The following is a 22,965-nucleotide window of genomic DNA, read 5'->3' as shown; positions in this document are numbered from 1 at the left end:
CTGATTCTGAAGTCCTGCAGTCCACTCCTAATTTTTTGCCTGTGGAAGCTTTTGACCTGTCTTCCCATGTCCTTATCTGATAAAATATGACATGAGGTTACACAGCTATCCAAAACAGGAAGAGAAGGAGGAGTGTGGATGTCAGTAAGTAGCCACGCTTTGGAAGTATACTTTTGCCCTCTGGTGGTCTGTTTTCATTTATTTTTTTAAAGGAATACATAACACCATAAATTTAGTTAATTTAGTATTTGGTAAAAATGATTATGTGTTAAGTAAAATGATTATCTTAACCCTTGAGACACTTTGGGGCTGAAATGTGTAACTTCTGTATATATATATTTTTTTATTCTCAATATATAGGTCAGTTTAAAGGCTAATTGTATCGAAACTTTTCCAGATTTATTTTCATTGCTTTTAAAACTCCATAATCACCTCTACATCAAGGTTTATAGGAGATTTGTATATATCCCTATGCTCTACCCTCTGACCACTGTGTTTCCATTAACTCCATTTACAGTCACATAGTTTTGATATACTGTAATCCTGCCATAGTAAAATGCTTTTTCCACAAAATCCTAATAAATTCAATTCTCTACTTTCAAAAAGCAGGGAAAATAGTTTAAGGTGTGATGGTGGTGGTGGTGATGGGGCAGGGGTCATCACAAGGTTCCCTTACCAAGTAAAAATGCATGGGGGAAAAAAACGACACTAATGGTCCTGGTGTGTTAAGATTGATGTAGTAGTGTAGTGTGAATGCGGTTGAGAAAATATTTTGTGTTTGTGTGTGTGCGCGCTTGAAATTTGAATCATTAAAGCCCAGAAGGGCTCTGTTTATAAACTTTCTTGATTAAGGGAGAGCTTCCTCCCTCCTATTGTATCCACTAGGAGAGAGAGCGCCAGTGTTGCCTTGTGTTGTGAAGACTTTGAAATGAACACGAAGTAAAAAAGAAACTGAATGGGCCATCAATGAAAAAATATGAAAAACGAACATATAGTATATAGCTATATGTTTGGGTTACCCCTCAATGACAACAAATTTTATTACTCCAGAAAAGTCACTCCTATGTTATCGTCCAGAATTACAATAGGCCTAATAATAGCCTGTTAGTATAAGTATTAAAACTAGTGGGCAACCAAAACAAAATGATGCAACATCTCCCTATTCCATGAAATGATGCAAATGAAAAACGGCATTGTTTCCACCTTAAAAACAGTTTGTATGTAGAACAATATTATATTAAAACATATGTTTGTTTTTTAAATACAATTCTGCACACAGTGACAGAATGAATTGTGGTCACACAGCTGGAGATGATGGAGAAGTTAAGATTACACTGATAACTGTGCCTGTAATGATGACTTTTTTTTTTTTCTTTGGATAATAAAAGAATATTTTTCTCTCCGTGAGTTTCCCGTGCAGCAGCACCGAGCTCCGTCGGTCCGATCAGTGGTTGGTTTGAACGGCGTCACGACTACCACGGTCACCTGGACCGCTGATTGGTCCAGAGCGCTCATCCGGGTACTGTGCTGGATCGAGCTCATTAGCTAAAGGTACCAATATGGCGGAGGTAAGAGGGAAAACAGGGGAGAAGCAATCGATCTAAAATCGATATTTTTAAAATTTGTGTTTTATATTTTTGGTTTATATACTATCGATTGGATAAAGAATGTTTTTTCCCTTCTATGTAGCGTGTTTTGTGTCATAAATGTTATTTTTATTGTCGTAAAATATGCTTGAATGTCTGGAGTGATCCTTCACTACAAGGCCGCTGCGCCTTCGCTCTCTCAGCTGCTTCGGTGTAGCGGCTGTGTAAATTGATAACGTAAATTTAACGTTAGCTTGCCAGTTATAGGAAATAACAGATAATACCGCGTTTGTCGTGAATGAAAATATTTTTTTCTTGTTTAGGCCGAAATAGCGACACACGTACCGCGAAGACGAACGGAGTCTGTCGATTGCGGTGCCGCGCAAACTAAATTAGTGTTTACATTTTTCGATGGATGGCGTTAACAGCAGGGTTAGCTAGCTGGTTAGCTAAGTGTTACAGGAGCCGACACTGCATAAATCTTACAGTCCTGCTGATTGTTTTTCTATATTGACTCCGATCATGTTAAACGGAATGGACAGTTTTAGTCCTGTGGTATCAAGCCACAGTTTCCTCTCAGTTGTCGTCTGTATGTAGCTTGCATTCGCGACTTGTAGCCACCTACACCAGGTAACCTCAGCGGTAAACACTGCTTTTCTGCCCACCTGTTTTCTGTGGGTATTCACCGACTTTGCTTTATTTTCAGTAGTTCGTGTGTAAGCATCGCCGATTTAGTTAAATTTTTATTTCAATTATAGAATTTACTTATGGTCTGATTTTGCTCTTTTACAGGCTTCCCTAGGGAGTTCAAGTCCAGGTAATAAATCCTCTCCTATAAACTTGGTGGAATTTAAAAAATTGTTTAACTTAAGTGGTATTATGACAAATCCATCTTGCATGGCTGTAATATCAGACAAAAGTATATCCTTTAAATACAGTACAGTGCATCAGCTTTCAGAGTGATGGTTTTAAATTTGGTGGGAGTTTAGATTTTTTTTATGTTGTTGTTGTTGTTGTTGTTGTTGTTTGTGCATGAACATGGAGATATTTATGATTCTCTCTGTCACCCAGTTGGCTCTTTATCATCGGAGGATCATGACTTTGATCCAACAGCTGAAATGTTAGTTCATGAGTATGATGATGAGAGAACTTTGGAGGAGGAAGAGTCTCTGGATGGAGGGAGAAATTTCAGCTCTGAGATTGCAGATCTGGAAAAGGTGAGCTGATAAATTTATAAAATCTCATAAAAGATTAATTATTCATCATGAATCTTTACTAACAAAGAATTAATTCATAATGTGCTATCTTACTACAGATGTTGTGTAAGTATTGACTGAATTAGGAATAGTTTAATACTTAAAACTGGTCAATTACTGGTCTGTAAATGTAAGGGCAACTTGTTTGATTCTCAGTCTCAGGTGCTAAAATTGAGAAAAGCAAATAAAGTTAATACATGCATTATGTTAGTGACACTGAGAAGTAGTTGTTTGGCAGAAGTGTCATGACTTGGTTCATTTTATGTATATATTTATTTATTAATGGACAGGCAGTAGGGGGCAACAATTTGTTGTTATCTATGAAAGATTCTAAGCTGTTCCAGACTTGCACATCTACAATTGAGTGACCGTAACTCTTTTTCCATCAGGAGGGGAATATGCCTTTGGAAGAACTTTTGGCCATCTATCGCTATGAGGCTTCAGCAGGCTCTAGTATAGACAGCTCCTCTGGAGACCTTACTGACGAGCTTCCTGACATGACTTTGGACAAGGTAAATATCCACTCTTTAATTGAACGATGAATTAGGTAGGTATTATTATGAGCAATAATTTAATTTATCCGCAGCACTTCATTCAGATACTCTGGTGGTCACCCTTTATCTGTCCGTTAATGGTGGAATTTAATGTTCTTAGGAGGAAATAGCCAAGGACCTTCTGTCTGGTGACTATGAGGAGGAGACCCAGTCCTCAGCTGATGATCTTACACCTTCAGTCACATCCCATGAGGCCACAGATTTTTTCCCACGAACACTTCGATGTGAGTGATGCTTCCAACACACATTCAAATAAAGTGTCGTGTTTTTGGCTGGGCAGGATGTTGTAATGCACTGCTAAATTAAAGTTGAAAATTTTGAGAGTCAGGAGGAGTGTGTGCTTGTGTGTGCTTGTGTGTGTGTGTGTGTGTGTGTGTGTGTGTGCGCGTGTGTGTGTGTATCCCCTCTCTCTCTCACAGTAATGTATGAACAAAGTGAATCACATAGATTTGAAAACTGTCTGTGTGTGTCTGTCTCCGGGCTTGAATTTTGCTGTGGAATTGCAAGAATTGTGCATATTTTATTTGTGTCCCACAAATTAAGTATCCATAAAGCGGGGCTTACCCAGAGAATCCATTTTTCAAAATTTGGGGGTGAATTCCCTTCTTATATGCCTCATGGAGGGGGGTGTTATTAATTCTACGCTTAACAAACAGTCTTACATCATCTGATTCTCATCCCAGATTGCATTTTGTCACTCTGCACCAATTTAAGGGGTTCAAACTTTGCTCTAGCTGTCTCTTTCCAGCAGAAGATGCTACCATTAGACTAAAGTCTTTCATATTTGGTATCCTTATGCTCTTTATTTGCAGTGTCTTTTCTTATCTGTTTCAGCATTGAACAAAACAAAAGTAGTTCAGCACACTTAATAAAACCTCCATAGGAGATTTAATATGGAAAGCAACTGCTCCCATGGCCTTAAACATTCATGTTATCTCAAGCCTTCTGCAACTCAAGCAAATGCTTTCCTTCAAATGTACGATGGATCTGTCAAGATCATTTTTAACTGCCCCAAATTTGGTTGATAGGGTTGAGGTCAAGACTTTGAGGGAGCCAGTCCATCATTTTCAATGTTCTAGCAGATTCCTTTTGTCCCCGGTAGTTTTGGCAATAGTTAGAAGAATGTTAAGGGGCATTGTCATCTCTGAAAATAAATCTGGGCCAAATAAGAAGACTCCTAGATGGTACCTCACCTAAAATTTGTGGTATGCTTTCTTTTCAATGATGCCATTAGTTTTCACCATCCCTCCATTCAACTTACTCTTTGCTTGTTGCCAAACGGGTCAAACTTGGACTCAGTCCACAACACTTTTTACCAATTTTCCTTTGCCCATTTCTTGTGCTTTTTTGCTAATTTTAGGCATTACAGTCTATTTTTCTTGTTCTGTAATGGTTTCTTTGCTGCTATTCTGCCGACAAATCCTTCTTGCCAAGTTCTTGAAGACACCATTGGTCATTTTGGTGTCTTTCTCGCCATGCAGTTCTAGTGAGGATGTTCGTTGGTCCTAAAGTTGGTCCCATGTTCAAATGGCAACATGGGCTTCAAGACTACTTCTAGAGGGTTTGAATTTATGTCAATTGGTAGTGTGGCCTAAATACAAAACTGTGATGTTTCTAATCACTTGATGAGCAGGATAGGGCTTGTAGATTCAATAGAATCACTCAGCTGTGTCCCAAGACTCTTGCATCACTATCAATTGAACTAAGATTACACCTGACAGTGATTGCACAAGTATTTTGACTTCTTTTGTGAAGGAACATGATTGTCTGACATTGCCATTGAAGTAGGCCTTGCTTGTTTTTTGTAAGGAAAATCACCTAAATCTCCTTCATGATGACTTTGTAGGTATTCTGTTCGCTTTTTTTGTAAATTGAATGGCCTATTCTATAAAAACAAATGAAAATTCTTCAATATGCCAAGCGTCTTAATACTTTTTGCCACTGCTATATATTTTAACACTTCTAGAGTGAGCATTGTTGTTATTGATGGTGCACAGCAGCAGAGAAGCTAGGTAGGTGGAGCGTAGGAGAAGGGAGGGGGAGGGGTCTTCTCTAGGCCTGAGCTGGGGATCAGAGTTCTCTACAGGGAAAACAAAAAAAGGTCCGGACTCAAACAGGGCTCCAGCCAATCGTTTTGGCATCAACACTTATTACTGTATGACATGGCAGTTATTCCCTGCTTGAATGTCCCTTTTTATGGATTCTTAATTTCCGGGGTACATATATAGGCAATTCTTGCAGTCCTGCAGCGAAATTCAACCCCTGATACTATAGATGTACTGTTCCTGAATTGGTGTATGTATTTGGTGTTTCTAGAGCCTAAAATGTAAACAAAACATTGATGTACAAGACAGAGGCGGTTGTGCTTTTCTCCTGAGAGATTGCATTGGAGCGAATAAGAGACATGAATGGTGCACATGTCCTTTTGAGGCTCACAGATCAAACATTGTCTGAAACAGCATAAAAAGCTCTACTACTGTGAGGAAAAAAATGTCTAGCTCAAATAATATGCCTGCAAGGATGCTTTACTGATTTATTTGTTTGGGACATTTTCACCTCAGCTCTCCACTCTAACCAATAACCTCACCGCGATGATCCAGAACATTCCACGCAATGCGCATGCGAGAGGCAAATATTTTTTATTAAAATTTCTGTAATTTAGCATGACATTTGATCAGCGACCAAAAAGTGTAAAAGGTATCATTCTGAATAGGCGAGACCTTTTGTTAACATTTAATAGTCTGTAGCTGAAAGTATGCAGAAGTAGCTTTTGAAAAGGCCTTAAATTTTAAGGATATGGATATGGACCCCGATATAGGTAATTTTATATCTGGATATAGTGTTTGTTTTTTGTTTAGTTTTTTTTTCTTAAAATCAAAAAAATCTTTGTGGTTTTGAGGTAACAGTAGTGCCGTGTCACATTTCTGTCACATGTCTGTACCATTCTTCATGCCGTGTCTTTACGTGATTGAAAAGATTGGATGCGTTTGAGTCGCTAGTAACAACTTTTTGGCGGCATGTTCTGCAAATTTCAGTTGTCTAGTCAGTTTCTAACTTTTTAAATCCAAACCAAAGCCAAACAATGGAGTTCCGGTTCCCCCTTTTCAGCACTAATTTGCCTTCTGGTTTGGTTGGTTCTGTTTCCATTGCCATGTTGTCTACATCCATGCTCCCCTATCGATCCTGTAGACTTAATAAAATTACTTCAAATCAGTATCACAATGAATTAAAAATGTTAGCTTAATTATTACTTTAGTTTGCAATTATGTTCGGGGAGGTGTTACTTTGGTTCTGCAAATTCCCTTTTTTTATTATTATTATTATTATTATTATTATTTATTTATTTTTATTTTTTTTTTCTGTAGTATTCACATTTAAACTGTTTTTGTTCAGTGTCATCACTACTGAAACAAAATGATAAGTGCAGCATTCTTTTTAGGCATAAATTGACTAACATTAATTTGAGGGGGTGGAAACAGGTGACTAAATACGAGGTCATAATTTTTTCCCAGCACTCTGGGAAAGTATTAAAATGAACTAACATAAGCAAGATTAACTTGGTGAGAGGTTTTGTTTATTTTTCAATTATTTCCTCAGCCCTACTAAGTGACAAAGTTGTTTGTCAAAATTAACCAGCAACCTTGCCAGTACTCAGAGCCTTCATTTATATTAGCACAGCTACACACTGTCAGCCGCTGCCTCTTACAGGTTACATACATCAACAAATAAAATATGTTTGCTACACTTTAAGCCCGGGAGTTGCCAATTTCAAAGATCAAGAGATTCCTCATCATAATCCAAACAACTTGAAATACACTGTTTATACACTGAAATACACTGAGGTTTTGTTTTTTTGTTTTTTTTTTTTTTCCTAGTTTGAGTCAAAAATTTGTAACAAAATATGAATATTTTTAACATAGTTAAAAATCTTCCAGGCAGGAATTCTCGCACCATGCCTTAATATCATTCTGAGCAATGCCACTGTAGTTAATTGTGTGTAAAGGAATTAATCTTTTCTGGGTGTTTTTTTTTTTTTTTTTTTTTTTTTAACTTTGACAGCTAACGCCGTTTCTGATGGTGATAAAGAGTCAGAGTGTGATGAAGATGGCCCAAGCCCTGAGGACTCGAGAAAGGTACATGGCACATTACATTTCGCAACACATGAATTCATAATTTGTCATCTTAACCCGTTATAGTTTAAACATGAGATGCATTTTGTTGTTTTTTTATCAAAGGAAATAATGGTGGGAACACAGTACCAAGCAGATGTTCCCTCTTGCCTCTGTCACTACAAAGAGGGGGAAAAAGGTGCCTGCTGCTTCTCTTTTTTTTTTTTTTTCTCCAGTGCATGTGCCGAATGTGTTCCTTTTGAATGATTGCTGGCAATATTTCTATCCATATTATAAGGACAGGACTACTGAAAAAGGTGATTAATAAGATGTAATGTACTTTTAATGCAGTGTATGAAGACGAAGATGAGTTATTATGGAGTCCAGGTACGTTGCCAGAAAACAAGGTGAGGAGTTTTCTGGTAGATGTGTTGTCACGGACCACGGATGAAAAGACAGCATGTGACAGACCAGGGATGCATGTTCGGGACAATGATCAGGTCAGTCGTGTTGTCTTTTGTTTTTGTTGTTTTAATTTTAAATTTATTTATTCAATCAAACCTTTCATGTTTTAACAAAGTTGAGCATGACATTAACATTGTACGCTAGCCTAAGCAATCTGCATTATTTTATGCATAATTATGTAAAATCTTCTATTGAAGTGGTGAAGACCGCAGCATTGTTAAGAATTCATTCTTTCCACATAGGCCTTGCATGAGCTTGTCAAGTGCAACTACAACACACGTGAAGCACTAGAGAGATACTGCAGCCACGTTAAGTCCTCAAAAGGTAAGCAAAAAAAATGTTTTACATGCATTTTTCATGAAACTAATTTCTTCCATGTACTGAATTCAATTAAGATCATGCATTTAGTGTCATGCTGTATAGTCACTTTAAGGTTGCCAGCTCATCTGGAACATAAAATTCACTTGGACTTGAGGATAAACTGATTAGCATTAGCTGGCCAAACGACATTTTGACCATCATTTTTGCTAATTTAAACACTTTAATGCAAATGACTACTAGGATAATGCAATTGTCATGAAAATTCATATTCTAATAGTCATGGCCCAATTTCACAGACATTCCAATATTATACCAAAATGCTTAAAAAGTGTGGATCTCTTTGTGGTTGTCATTTTACAGTGAATCTTCAAATATGAGTTAGATCTTGCAAATAGATCGCAAAATCTCAGTTGGTTGTTGAGTAACCTTTTTGAATAAATAATTTTGCCATCCAATTTAGACATGATGAAGAGTACTTCAGTTAATGTGCCCTTGCAGAAATTCATTTTGTATTTGTGACACATTAGTAAATATGAAAGACGTTACAATACAAATACTAACAAGAAACATTCAACAAAGTCTCCACGCAACATCACCAACAGTTGATTGGGAGACTCCTTTTTGCTTACACTTGATTGTGCACCAACTATATATTTACAATATGCTTTTCTTCTTTCACTGCAGAAAAATCACCGCCATGGTCAGAAGAAGAATGCAAGAACTTTGAACACGCACTACAGATGTATGACAAAAACTTTCACCTCATACAGAAACACAAAGTGAGTCTAACTCCCTCAACAATGAAAGATGCAATTATTTCTATTAAAGAAGTTAAAATTTATCATTCCTGGTAATTTTTTCATTTTTAGGTCACAACACGAACAGTAGCAGAATGTGTGGCATTTTATTATATGTGGAAGAAGTCGGAACGCTTTGACTTCTTTGTGCAGCAGAATCGGTTTGGAAAGAAAAAATACAGCAGCTATCCTGGTGTAACGTGAGTGCCAGGAACATTCAGTTAACTTTCAGTGTTTCTTTTCTCCTTTCACTTATTTTTAGTGCATTGAGCTTTTATAATGAAGAAACCAATATTTGAATGAAACATGTTTTTGTATTCAGTGACCTGATGGACAGGCTGGTGGATGAGGCGGAGGGACTGGCAGTGGACAGTTCCTCCTCTGTGTGTTCGGGGGCAGGTGGAGGAGGGCGACTGGAGACTACGACAGACCAACAGCTCAGCCTGCTCAACTCCATCACTGCCAGCGACCTCACAGGTCAGTAAGGCCCCCAAGTTTGGCAGCTGTGGAGAAATGTAAAGATAAAAATAATTGAATTGATGGTGATCATAGACAACTGTTGCACGTATTTTAATTTGTCCCCACAATCAACATGTTTCTTACAATCTCCCATCGCGTTCAGGTATACAACATTAATCAGGTGTTTTGTCTCCTTACAGCTTTGAGTAACAGTGTAGCCACAGTGTGCAGCCCTGCAGAGGTTAGCTGCCTTGATTCCTACAGCTTTCCTCCACTGGAAAGTCTTCATCGTGGCTCCCTTAACCATGACGAATCCCTTGGGTTCCCTTCCAACGGTGCAGACCCTGACTGCCTCAACATGCTTGACACTGGCTTCTACCACTCTGACCTGGGCCAGATAGGAGGAGTGTGTGTCAACAAGGACTGTGAACGGCCGTCTAAGAGACTCAAGATGGCGCTGCCAGACTCCTTTATCAACGATGTGTCTGTAGGTAACCTTGGAGTGGACTTTGAGGCACGAAGGACAACAACACACCACCATCGACTCACCGGCGCCAAAATGGCAGTGTCTGTCACAGACTTTGGGAGCCTTGCTGGCAGCGGTGAGCCCAACGGGTTTCTGGGAGCACACGCAAGACACCACACACAGCACACTGCAGCACTTCAGTCAGAGTGATCTTCCTCATCTTTTTCCCTCGTTCTTCTCTTTTGAAATCCCTTATTCGCTTGTACATAAGACTGACCTCACTGGAGAATCTGATTTGTCAAAATTTTATTATATATCTATATACATATACATACATATACATATATAAATGTGTGTGTGTGTATATATGTGTGTATATGAATATACTTTTTTTTTTTCATTTTTTGTGTAATATGACATCAGTGATGTCAATCATATAGAACTAAAATCTTGATTTCTCTCAAGAGTTTATATAGCCATTTATTTTATTTTATTTTTGTGGTATTGAATTATGTAACGTCCATGTACAGTGGGGCCCAAAGGCTGCAGTAGGAGAGTTGTGTATCTTCCTCCCTTTCATCTACACACAACATCTTCAGAGCTACAATATGTTATCCTGCCATTCTTTTCAGCTGCCAAAACTAGTTTAGTTCCCTGCCACTAGTGTTAGTATTTAGTTGCCTGTCTTTGTTTTGAAGTGGTACTTTTCCTTTTAGTTAGTGTTTGGTTTACAGGTACTTTTTAGTAACCAGACTAGTACAAATGGTTTATTTGTCTCATAATAAACCTGGCTAGATATTGTATGAAGAGCAACACTAGCATGGAGATTATACCTGGAGACCAGAAAGAGATAGCTTCAGCTTCTCAAGCTTTCCAATTTGGTTTTCTTATTGAATATTTTCTCCTGTGGAAGCTTGTCTGTCATTTGTCTGCTTGTTTACCTTTAAACTGTTTAAAGTGGCCAAACTGGAACATATGAATGTTTGCAACGGTTAACTTGTATAAATATTCCTTACCCAAATTCTAGTCCCTGATCAGCGTTTTGCATTACATTTTATCTTTAATGGGTGATTAGGAATATCGTTGCAGAGTAATCAGGAGTCACCTGACAGATTTTTTTTAATAATCTTGGCTATAAGTCAGACAAGCAAACCATAACAGCAATATTTAGTTAGGTAAATAGCCATTTAAATATAGACACCAACAGATACACAAAATATGTATTTATTGCATATATTTTTTAACTTTTGTTTAATTCTTTAAGCTTTAACTCATGGAACTTGGGCAAATTTAGTTGCATATTCTTTAGTTAATAAATCTAGAGACATCTGTTCCTATATTAAGTAGCACCATTTCCAGACCACTTAGCAAGCGTAGGTTGTCCAGCTAGCAGTATTAACTCTTTATTTAAAGCCACTGTTTTTTGTTTTGTTTTTTGTATTCAACCTCACAGCCTAACCTGTACTGAATAGAGAATGCCTCGCGTAATCTGGTCGACAATTTCTCAGAGTGTAGTAGCAGAAATGGAGCCGTTTCATCTCCAGTCCGTAATTGTGAACGTAAAAATGTTTAGCAGGTCATCGTCAGTTGATTGGATGCAGTAGTAGTGTTAACTTAATTTATCTATGCATTGTGCTATGAATATTAGTTTGTTTCAGGGGTTCATCTTTGTCATGTCCATAGATCTAGTATTTCACGGTTATGTGCGTACAGACAGGATTCATGCCTCTGATTAAGTTCAATCAAGTAATTCAGTTTCCAAGCCCAGCATCAGAGAAGATATTCACTTCTACATTTCATGTAAATAATTAGCAACTAGCCTTTAAAAAGTCTATTAACTGACCTCTTACACTTGTGAATCTGTGTTGATACAAAGGTTTTAATTTGATTCCTTGTCAAAAAGGCAATAATTTGTAGATATGTACAGATATTGAGTTTTGCATTTTACTGGTTGACTTGGTGTTTGAACTTCCCTTTTTCCTTTTCTTTTCTTTTATTTTTCCTCCCTCTTTGGTAAGTCATGATTCCCCCCACACAGGACACGGTTGAAACCACGCATGCCAGCCGTGTTTGTTTCTCAAATGTACCACTGAAAACGGCTTTACCTGAAGACGTATTGGTATTACTCAGTGTTGCAATTTTACATTCGATTTTGCAGCCATGTGTAAGATTATCATATTTCTTTCCTCGGGAAAAAAAAACTTTACATGTCGTCGTCTATTTGTCTTGATGGTAAAGGGATGGCTGCTGCTCTAAGTATGTGGAGAGCTCATTTGTCTTTTAATGCAATGTGCATAATGCAGTAGGTCCTCCAAGCTCTTCTAGCTTTAGCAGTACAGTGATATTTATTTCACCTGTGGTTTGTACAAAGACTCGAAAAACTGTCAGAATGTAAAGGCCATTAAGTAGTAGAAGTAGGTTTTTTTCACCACCCTGTGAACTTTCAAAAATGTGATATTTTATTGATATCTCTGGTATGAGACTTGTGTGTGCAAGCAAGCACTAAACAAATTTATTTTATATTTTGTATTGTGTTTTGAAGTTTAAAAAGGAAAAAAAATTATAGCAGTTGTTTTGAAAAATAAAACTCGAGTCCTTTGATGAATACAAAAACACCTTTGTGAATAAAAAAAACCTACAAAACTTAAAAATGTATATCCAGAAATATAGACAATCAAACTTCACTATGAGAAATGTTCAAGAAGCTATCTTTATTGTTTATAAGAATTGTACATAAGCATTGAGTTGTTTTTCTTTTCTTTTGTTAAACATTATTTTGTATTTTCTGTTGTACTTTAATACCTTGTGTACAGATCCAGAAATAAAGCTCTGGAAAAGGTTCGGACATGCATGTTCCTTATGTATCATTTAGTAGAACTTGGTTTTGATTTTGGCATTACCTGCATTTATGTCTCGCAACATTTTACAGGTTGAGCTTGATGGCACTTCTGCTGGTGGCGCCCTCATGACACTTGAAAGCCAGAAATGATTGTTTTACCAACGGCTGCTTCAGTGGCTGTCCTAAATAATAGGATCTAATCATGATGACACATTTTCTGCTGATCACCGTGATTTTCTTAAAGGAATGGGCAGAGTTAAGAAGTCCTCAGCCAGAGTCACTTCTACACCGCTGTCCTGCAGAGCCTCTTCAGCCTGTCTCTTCAGCTCACAGACGTCGTCATCGTCGCCTTCCTTCCGGAGCGAGCTGGGTTTGTACCTCTGACTGAAGTGGTAGAGCACCAGCTTCCGAGCGCAGCATGCCCGAGCCACAGCTGCTGCCATTTCAGGTGTACTGTGTCCATGATCAACTGCTCTCTCTCTGTGCTCGTCCCCCAGAGTCGCCTCGTGAACCAGGATGTCTGCTCTGTGACATAAACTCAGTGGTGTGTCTCCGACAACAGAGCTACAGTCACCTAAAACACAGACTTTCCTCCCAGGGATGGTTTCCTCCAGGACCTCTGTTGGTAGCACCACACGGCCGCTTTCCAAAGTGACAGACTCTCCGTTTTTTAGACGTCCGTAGAGCGGCCCTGGTTTCAGACCTAAGGGACTCAAAACGGTAACACTTTTCTCAACAGCAAGAAATGTACAAACATTTGCCTTTTTCCCCTGAACAAATATCAAAATTTATTTTATTTTAGGCAAAAACCAAAACATCTAAATTGAAAAAACTACTACAATGCAGCAACTGCATTGTACATGGCTCTAAAAAAAATCTTAATTACAGTTATAAATCACTTATTTAGTGACTGAATTCCAGCTCAAAATACTTTGTTCCATTTTTCTTCATCCTTAGACCAAAAAAAAAAACTAACAAAAACACCAAGTAGTTCTTACCAAGTTCCTTCAGTAGTTCAGTTTTCAGCCTTCCAGGTCGATCGTGCTCCTGAATGCAGAAGCCAAAGGAAGGGATACGGTGGAACAACCTGAATGCCTTGGCAACAAACTTCTTGTCTTCAAAGAGGAGGTAACAGTCACTGGAGACATCCAGAGTGATTTTCCTGCCTGGTCTCTCCTGCGGGTGCGGAGGACAGAAATCTGCTGTCTCCTGAGGAGAGGAAAATACCATGAAAATATACTTCAAACTTTAGAGATTCAAGTTTCGATTTATTTTAAGTTTAAATGAAAAGAAGCAACTAAAGTGGAAATGACGCAAATAAAACGGGTATAAATCATATCATTCTGACTGAAAACTTTATGTAAAAATTGGCAAATACTCATCAGGCTTTCACAATAGATCCCCAGGGATCAATTTAGGGCCCTTTCATCTCTACATGTTACCATTAGGAGGGTGTGACCTGTTTGAACCTATTTGAGACCATGCCAGACCATGCCATGTCCAGGTGAGTTGGCTTGTTTTGGCTTGTCTTTGTCCCTGATTATAGGACTGTTCAGGTGAGTTTGTTTGCAAAATCTGTTCGTGTAGTATGTCCTCCACCTCCTGCAACCTCTCTGCCTGTAGCCCATCCCTACTTTTATCTCCACCTCTTCTATTTCTCTGAGTCTGGTCCATTTTTTGTAGCACAAGTTTCTCGTGTTTACTCTGAATACCTTTGAATATATGAAAAAAATAAACTTATTATAATTTACATTTCATTTACTTACTCAAATTGAGTTAACAAAATAGAGTCACACAGTTAAAATTAGTAGAGATGAAACAAACCTCACATACCTCCAGACTGAGCTGTCCCTCTTCTGGACTCTGCTCCGGTGTCGGCTCCAGCTCATGAACTACAGTAACAGAAAGTGCAGATGAGTTCTGAGCAGAGCTTGATAGAGGAGTGAATGCAGCATATGATCTGTATATTTTAAACCTGCCTGCATAAGGGAAGAGAAGCTGTGATCCTGTGAGGCCAAGCGTAACCCTGAGAAAGTTCCTGAGGCCCCGGGGCCCATAGATGTCCACACAGTTCAGGTTCTGCTCAGGGTCAGGGTTGGTGTTGAGACTCACAGTGCAAAGCAGACCAGGCAGCCCAAACAGGTGATCTCCATGCAAATGGGAGATGAAGACCTTGGTGATTCGACCTGAGTAGAAAATCTCACAAATTATTTCAAACTTCAAGTGTTCTAATGAGAAAAGTTTCAATTTGTCTGCACTGATTATGTCTAAATAAACTGCAGTAGCGGTTCTAATATCCCTGAAAGAAGTGTGAGACTGTGGACCCTGTTGGTCGTTTTTTTCCAAAAACAACTAAAAACCCATCTGTTCAGACACATTTTTGGAAAACAGCCTTGCGTGTTTTATCTTCTTTCTTTTTTCTTTTACTTTATCGTAATGCATGTCAGGACTGCGTGGAATTTCAATATTTCATTGGTTTCTAAATACAAATATAAGAAAAGTGAGCTGATCGCTCAGGACTGACATAAACAAATTGGTACACATACAGTGGGGCAAAAAAGTATTTAGTCAGCCACTGATTGTGCAAGTTCTCCTACTTAGAAAGATGAGAGGTCTGTAATTTTCATCATAGGTACACTTCAACTATGAGAGACAAAATGAGGAAAAAAAGTCCAGGTAATCACATTGTAGGATTTTTAAAGAATTTATTTGTAAATTATGGTGGAAAATAAGTATTTGGTCACCCACAAAAAGCAGGAATTCTGGCTCTCACAGACCTTTAACTTCTCTGAAGCTCCTCTGTCCTCCACTCGTTACCTGTATTAATGGCACCTGTTTGAACTGTTTATCAGTATAAAAGACACCTGTCCACAACCTCAAACAGTCAGACTCCAAACTCAACCGTGGCCAAGACCAAAGAGGTATCGAAGGACACCAGGCAGAAAATTGTATACCTGCACCAGGCTGGGAAGAGTGAATCTACAATAGGCATGCAGGTTGGCGTGAATAAGTCAAATGTGGGAGCAATTGTAAGAAAATGGAAGACATACAAGGCCATTGATAATCTCCCTCGATCTGGGGCCCCATGCAAGATCTCATCCCGTGGAGTCAAAATGATCATGAGAACGGTGAGCAAAAATCCCAGAATTACACGGAGGGACCTGATGAAGACCTGCATAGAGCTGGGACCAAAGTAACATAGGCCACCATCAGTAACACACTACGCTGAGAGGGACTCCAATCCTGCAGTGCCAGGGGTGTCCAGGCCTGTCTGCCAGAGATCCAGGAGAAGATCAGATTTTTTAAATCGAACTTGGTTTTGGTAAAAGCTCAACACATGTTTGGAGGAAGAAGAATGCTGAGTTGCGTCACAAGAACACCATACCTACTGTGTAGCATTGGGGTGGAAACAACATGTTTTGGGGCTGTTTTTCTGCAAAGGGAACAGGACGACTGATCCGTGTTATGGGAAGAATGAACAGGGCCATGTATTGTGAGATTTTTAAGCCAAAGCCTCCTTCCATCAGGGAGAGCATTGAAGATGGGATGTGGCTGGGTCTTCCAGCATGACAATAATCACAAACACCGCTCGGGCAACAAAGGAGTGGCTCCGTTAAAAAGCATTTCAAGGTCCTGGAGCCAGTTCTAGTCAGTCTCCAGACCTCAACCCCATAGAAAATTTGTGGAGGGAGTTGAAAGTCTGTGTTGCCCAGCAACAGCCCCAAAACATCACTGCATGGTGGAATGGGCCAAAATACCAGCTACAGTGTAATCTGGTGAAGACTGTCATTGCCAACAAAGGTTATGTTATGAATTATTGAGTTGAACTTTTGTTATTGACCAAATTCTTTTTTTTCAACCATAATTTACAAATAAATTCTTTAAAAACCCTACAATGTGATTTTCCCCCTCTCATTTTGTCTCTCATAGTTGAAGTGTACCTATGATTAAAAATTACAGACCTAATCTTTCTAAGTAGGAGAACTTGCACAAACAGTGGCTGACCAAATACTTTTTTTGCCCCACTGTATGTATCATGGCGAGCTGTGTAAAGAGTCTCAAGGACCGATACCCTCACTGCAACAGCAAGTCGGCCACTTTTGGCTGATTTTTGATGATTTCCAGCCCTGGTACCTTAATGAATATCTACAGTTTTCATCCAAATGACTTCATATTTTCAAGACCACAAGATATAAACCTATCAATCTTTTCCCTCCACTGTATCTGCTTGGTGTGGCAGTGAGGAGGTTTTCTGAGGCTTCACCAGGTTTCGCTATAAAAAGTCTTAACTCCAGCATACATTATCCAATGAGGTTTAAATTCTCCACACATGATCGTCCAATCCATGCATCGTATTAACAGCCCTAAGGAGCCTCAGACTTTTCCCCGGCGACCTCAAGTTACAGTATCCATTTTCCTGTGCTTCTTCAATTCCTGAGGAAGCATTGTCCTGTAACGTGAATAAGTGACCTTGGATGTGGTGTGGGGAACACTTCGGGAACCACTGATTTTTGGGATCAGCAGCAGACTTACCGGCTCTGAGGGAGCTCCTCATCAGCTGAGTCTGGGTTCCCTCTCCGCAGTCGAACAGCCAGCACTCCCCCTCCGTCCGCAGCACCAGGGCCGAGGCTCCGCGGTGAGGAGATGGGTAGGCCGAGCCGGTCCCCAAGAAAGTCATGTCCATGGTCATCGTCCATAAACCAGGAGGACAGTCCAACCTGCCAACCGACCGACTGACTGAACGCCACGCGGAGGCTGCACTTCCTGTAAACACTGATACGTAATGACGTCACATCAGCGACGGCGAGGCGTTCAAGGTAAGTAATTTTCCTAGTAAACTTTCAATGAAACACTCCGTCTGTAGTTTTTTTTTTTAATCCCCCGCATTTGCTCATGCTTCTCGTGTAAACGACTCCTTTGATTCAAAACTAAATTTCTATCATATTTTTCTTTAATTTGACTTCTCCTGTTCACTTAGCGATCCCGTTTATTATTTCCACTTTTATGCTTTCTGATATGTTTGGAATTTTTTGGGGGGGCATTTTATTTTGCATTAAACATTTCAATCAATTTAGGCTCATGGTGTGAACCCTTTTCAAATATAATAGCCAAACACAAATCCACATTGAGTGTTGGCCACCAGTTAAAAAAAGTCACATACTAAATCATAATAATGAGAAAAAAAGTCGAAATTATGAGATACTGACTGCGCATGCGCATCAACCGGCGCCTTCTTCAAGGATCCCACTCCACCTCACTGGACTCACCGATCAACGATAGGTGAGTATTACCTAATCTTTAATCAGTCCATCCGTGCTGCTAAACGAATTACAACATTATTCCTTTACCTGTCAGTGAATTACAGTTTTGAAGTAATGTAGATGGCTGTAGATGGTGGCACTGGAACAGGAACGTTGTGTTACTCACAAAGTGTTACTCAGTGTTGTCGCAGCTAGTTGTACAGGTGACGTTGTGTGTTCAAAAGTCACGCGGATATTGTGCACTGCCATTTTCCTTTTTAGCTAACTATTCTGCGAAACGATGCTAACGCCACCTGTATGGACAGCTGGGCACGTCGCTGTCCGTCTGTCCATCTGGTCTTTCTATTTGTTCGAGGAACATTTTGGTCGTTATTTGTTTTTATTGTATTATTTTAATACACAGTGAGACATCAATATTAATTAACATCAAAAGAGACCTGTGCTAGCAGTGGCAGTGCTGTAGGGCTTCATTAACATACACAGGGACTTAAATATGACTACACCGGCTTAAATTAATCAGTTATTTTACCGTGGCCAACTATTAAACACAGTTTAATAGTTTAATCTGTATTTTTGCTGTTATTAGAATGGCAGTATTAAGGTTGCAATAAAAACAATATAGAAATACTTTACTGCAATGTTTGTCTCCGTTGCCGGGTTCAGTTTACGTCTGGCAAAGATAGAAAAGCCTATGGGAATGTTATAACAAGTCAAAATATGTGACCTGAAAATGGACAACTAATTGTTGTGCATGTAACAAGATGTTAGGTCTTGAGATAGAACAGCATACAATAAATCAATGTTATGCAGGGTGTTAAATGAGTAACAATGTACTCAATGTACAATGAACAATTAAATATTAATACAGGATGGTTCAGATTTTCTTATAGTTTCATACTCAGATCTCAATTTATTCTTAGTCTATAGACAATATTGGAATAACTTGGGTTATTTGTTAATCTCTCTGTCACGGGAATTGTACACAGAATAAAGTACACGAATATGCTCATGGCATTTTTAACTATATTTATTTTTCTCTTTGTTTTTTGTTTGTTTTTTGCATTTTTAAAACAAATAGTCGACTTATTATATTGTAATATATTGATACTTGATTTAACATCCAGCCAAACATGTTTTATTATAAACTACTGTCATCACAGATACTAGGTAATCAAATAAAAAGTATTGAATTTGTGATAATATCAGAGGACAGCTTTTCTAAAACCTCAAAACCAAAGAGACTTATTTCAGATATTAATAGAAAAATAACACTAAGAAAGTAAGGCTCCCTTTCTTCTTAACTGGAGAACTACTACTTAAGGTCACGCCATGTGCCTGAGGAAAATATACAGCGAATGGAACAGGAGAAGGTAGTTAATATAGGAAATTATTTTACAAATCACGCAAACACTAAAAAACTCAAAGTTTGGAAGAGCATTGTAGTTAATATCTGATGCTGTGTATACAGGTTGTTGATTGTTATAATTTCATGGACTTGACTTGACTTGAAGAATTCATAAAATATGTCTTCTTTTTAGATTGATTCCAGGGTTATACACTTCATGACAGATGACCAGATAAAAGAGTGTCTCCCATCTTACGGTGATCGACTAGCTGTATTTGGATACTGCAGACAAAAGGAAAGAGAACCAAGCAGTTGAAAGTCCAAGGTCTTTGAGCGACTTAGAGGAAAGCTGCCATGACACAGAGGTGAACAGGTGTCCGTCCAGATACGCACCAAAAAACGGACTCAAAGGACACTAAAAAAACAGGGCTTGAGCTGGTGAGTTGTTTTTCCCAGGTGGCAAAAATGTTTGAAATTGATATAACTGATTTTCAGCAGCTTCCTTTAGGGGACACTATCACAGTCGGTCAACTGTATGACAAAGCAAAGTTACCTCTCTTACGTTTTTATTTAACAACAAAGACGAGATATTACCAGTGAGGAGAATAGTGATACAACTGCACTGCAAGTTGAAAAACACACAAGGAACCTGATATCTGTTGTAACTCTTCAGACACCTCTGCCACAGATGCTGTGGAGATAAATACTACAGATGTCATTTATGTTGGAAGCAGCACAATATCTGCAAATGCAAGCAGTGAAAGTGTTTCCCTTCTTTATACCACAGTTACCACAGTTAATCCAATGGAAGCATCTAGTTTTCCAGAACATGGAACATTACCTCATGTGGATGCGTTAGAGGATAGTGGCATTATAACTTTCAACACAGAAAGCATCTCTGGGATGGAGTACTGCAGTTTTCATGATACCTTGCCTCTTTCTCAAGACCTGTCTTTTGAATCAACCATGACTCCCTCCATTGATATGTTACAGAAAGAGTGAAGAAAATTATTGTTCTTCATCGTGGTCAGATTCTTAGAGAACTTATTAAAGAATTTTCTGAGGAAAATGTCATGAAGAATGAGATTTGTTTTAAAGTTATTCTTCCTGATGGAAAGCTTGAACGGGCTGTGGATGATGGAGGCGTTTTGAGAGATGTTCTGTCAGAATTTTGGAAAGACGTTTATGAGCAGTGCACTTTGGGAAATGCCTTCAAAGTACCATATCCATGTTATGATATTGGTAAAGAAGAATGGGAAAGTGTGGGCAGAATACTCACATTTGGCTGGCAAAGAGAGAAGTACCTTCCTGTAAAACTTGCACCTGTGCTTCTGGAGCAAGCTGTTTTGGGCTCTATGGAGAGTGATCTTGAAGACACCTTTTTGGAGTACGTGTCAGAATCTTTGGATCTTGTTGTTCAGCTTTTGAAAGTGTTGATCATGAAGAATTATTGGAAATTATGGACATTCACAGAGGCTTCCAACACCAGATAACGTTGAGCAAATCTTGAAGGAGCTTGCTCACCAAAAACTGATTCAAGAGCCAGCTTTTGTGATTGAAATGAAATGTAAGACATACAAGGCCATTAATAATCTCCCTCGATCTGGGGCCCCACGCAAGATCTCATCCCGTGGGGTCAAAATGATCATGAGAACGGTGAGCAAAAACCCCAGAACTACACGGAGGGACCTGATGAATGACCTGCACAGTAACACACTACGCTGAGAGGGACTCAAATCCTGCAGTGCCACCGTGAACAGGAAGTGACGCAGACCGAACACTAAACACCAGACAGAACTCAAAACATGACATACATATAATTTTGACAATCGTTATACACATAAGTTTCAATTTCTACTGCAGTGAAACATTTGAAATATAAAATGTGACACAGGACCAGCAAAATTAATGATCTAGATCCATCTTCATCTGCTTATCCAGGGCCAGGTCGCGGAGGTAGCAGCTCCAGCACACGACCCCACACTTCCTTTTCCCCGGCCAAATTGGCCAGCTCTGACTGGGGGATCCCAAGGAGCTCCCAGGCCAGTGTGGAGATATAACAACAGTGCGGTAGAGTGAATGCAACACTGCCCCTGTTGCTCCGATTCTCAGGCCAATCTCATGCTCCATCTTTTCCCTCACTTGTGAACATACACAGATAAAATACAGAGATTGGATGGCAATCAACAGAGTCCCCCTCACCCTCAGCACCTCCCACAACATATCCCAGGGAATCCGGTCACACGCCTTCTCCAAGTCCACAAAACACATGTAGACTGCATAGGCATACTCCCAGCCCCCCTCCACGATACGTGCAAGAGTAAAGATCTGGTCCGTTGTTCCATGACCAGGACGGAATCTGCACTGTTCCTCTTCAATCTGAGGTTCAACAATCGGCCGGACCCTCTTTTCCAGCACCTTGGAGTAAACTTTCCCAGGGAGGCTGAGGAGTGTGATGCTCCGGTAATTGGCACACATCCTCTGGTCCCCTTTTTTAAACAAGGGAACCACCATTACGGTCTGCCACTCCTTTGGTACTGTTCCAGACTTCCATGCAATATTGAAAAGGCATGTCAACCACGACAGTCCCTCAACACCCAGAGCCTTCAACATTTCTGGACGGATCTCATCAATCCCCGGGGCATTACCACTGTGGAGTTGTTCACCTACCTCAGTGAACTCCTCCCGGGAGATCGACACTGATCCTCCATCATCCTCCAGCTCTGCAAGTTGTAGTCAGGAGTTCCTCAAAGTGTTCTTGCCACCTTCCGACTACTTCCTCAGTCGAGGTCAACAGTGAACCATCCTTGGTTGTTTCCCTGCTTTCCCCTCCTGAGATGCTGAACGGTTTTCCAGAAACACCTTCGTGCCTCCTGAAAGTCCTTCTCCATGCGTTCTCCAAACTCCTCCCACACTCGCTGCTTTGCCTCCCTCAACACTGAGGCTGCAGCCCTTTGGGCCTGTCGGTACCCTGCAACTGCCTCAGGAGTCCCCTGGGCTAACATATCCCGAAGGCCCCGGACAGCTTCCCTAACCACTAGTGTCCACCACAGTGTCCAAGGGTTACCGCCCCTTGAGGCACCTAAAACCTTGAGGCCACAGCTCCCCGTGGCAGCTTCAGCAATAGAAGTTTGGAACATCGACCACTCAGGTTCAATGTCCCCAACCTCCACAGGGATGCTGGAAAAGTTCTGCCGGAGGTGGGAGTTGAAGGTCTGCTGGGCAGAGGCCTCCTTGAGACGTTCCCAGTTCACCCGCACTACACGTTTGGGCTTGCCAAGTCTGTCCCCAGTTTTCCCCGCCCACCTAACCCAACTCACCACCAGGTGGTGATCAGTTGACAGCACCGCCCCTCTCTTCACCCGAGTGTCCAATACACGCGGCTTCAGATCAGATGACACGATCACAAAATCGATCATTGACCTTTGGCCTAGGGTGCTCTGCTACCAAATACACTTACGAACATTGTGTTCGTTATGGACATTCTATGGCTAGCACAGAAGTCCA

General features: G+C 39.8%; 2 protein-coding genes across 3 annotated transcripts; one reads left to right on the top strand and one right to left on the bottom strand.

Annotated features, from left to right (window-relative positions):
- Nucleotides 1-2,375: 2,375 nt before the first annotated feature.
- mier3b (mesoderm induction early response 1, family member 3 b) lies at nt 2,376-12,852 on the top strand. Its single transcript, XM_029511459.1, has 12 exons — nt 2,376-2,403; nt 2,658-2,803; nt 3,232-3,354; nt 3,497-3,620; nt 7,456-7,529; nt 7,632-7,704; nt 7,857-8,005; nt 8,213-8,294; nt 8,976-9,070; nt 9,161-9,288; nt 9,411-9,565; nt 9,748-12,852. The coding sequence occupies exons 2-12, from the start codon at nt 2,705-2,707 to the stop codon at nt 10,221-10,223; spliced, it is 1,578 nt and encodes a 525-aa protein (XP_029367319.1). The 5' UTR covers nt 2,376-2,403; nt 2,658-2,704; the 3' UTR covers nt 10,224-12,852.
- Nucleotides 12,712-17,602, bottom strand: elac1 (elaC ribonuclease Z 1). 2 transcript variants are annotated; one of them, XM_029511458.1, is made up of 5 exons: nt 17,386-17,602; nt 14,832-15,038; nt 14,673-14,744; nt 13,851-14,054; nt 12,712-13,555 (listed from the first exon to the last, which is right to left on the bottom strand). In XM_029511458.1, exons 1-5 carry the CDS (start codon nt 17,540-17,542, stop codon nt 13,077-13,079), a joined length of 1,119 nt encoding a protein of 372 aa, XP_029367318.1. In that variant the 5' UTR covers nt 17,543-17,602; the 3' UTR covers nt 12,712-13,076. The 2 variants fall into 2 exon arrangements, with proteins under 2 accessions (XP_029367318.1, XP_029367317.1); XM_029511457.1 differs by having other exon boundaries at nt 13,851-14,061; nt 14,686-14,744.
- Between the last annotated feature and the right edge of the window lie 5,363 nt (nt 17,603-22,965).

Source organism: Echeneis naucrates, chromosome 9 (genome assembly GCF_900963305.1).
Source record: "Echeneis naucrates chromosome 9, fEcheNa1.1, whole genome shotgun sequence".
NCBI classification, from domain to species: Eukaryota; Metazoa; Chordata; class Actinopteri; order Carangiformes; family Echeneidae; genus Echeneis; species Echeneis naucrates.
The sequence above is the reverse complement of the archived record's forward strand: the minus strand, read 5'-3'. Positions and strand labels throughout refer to the sequence as shown.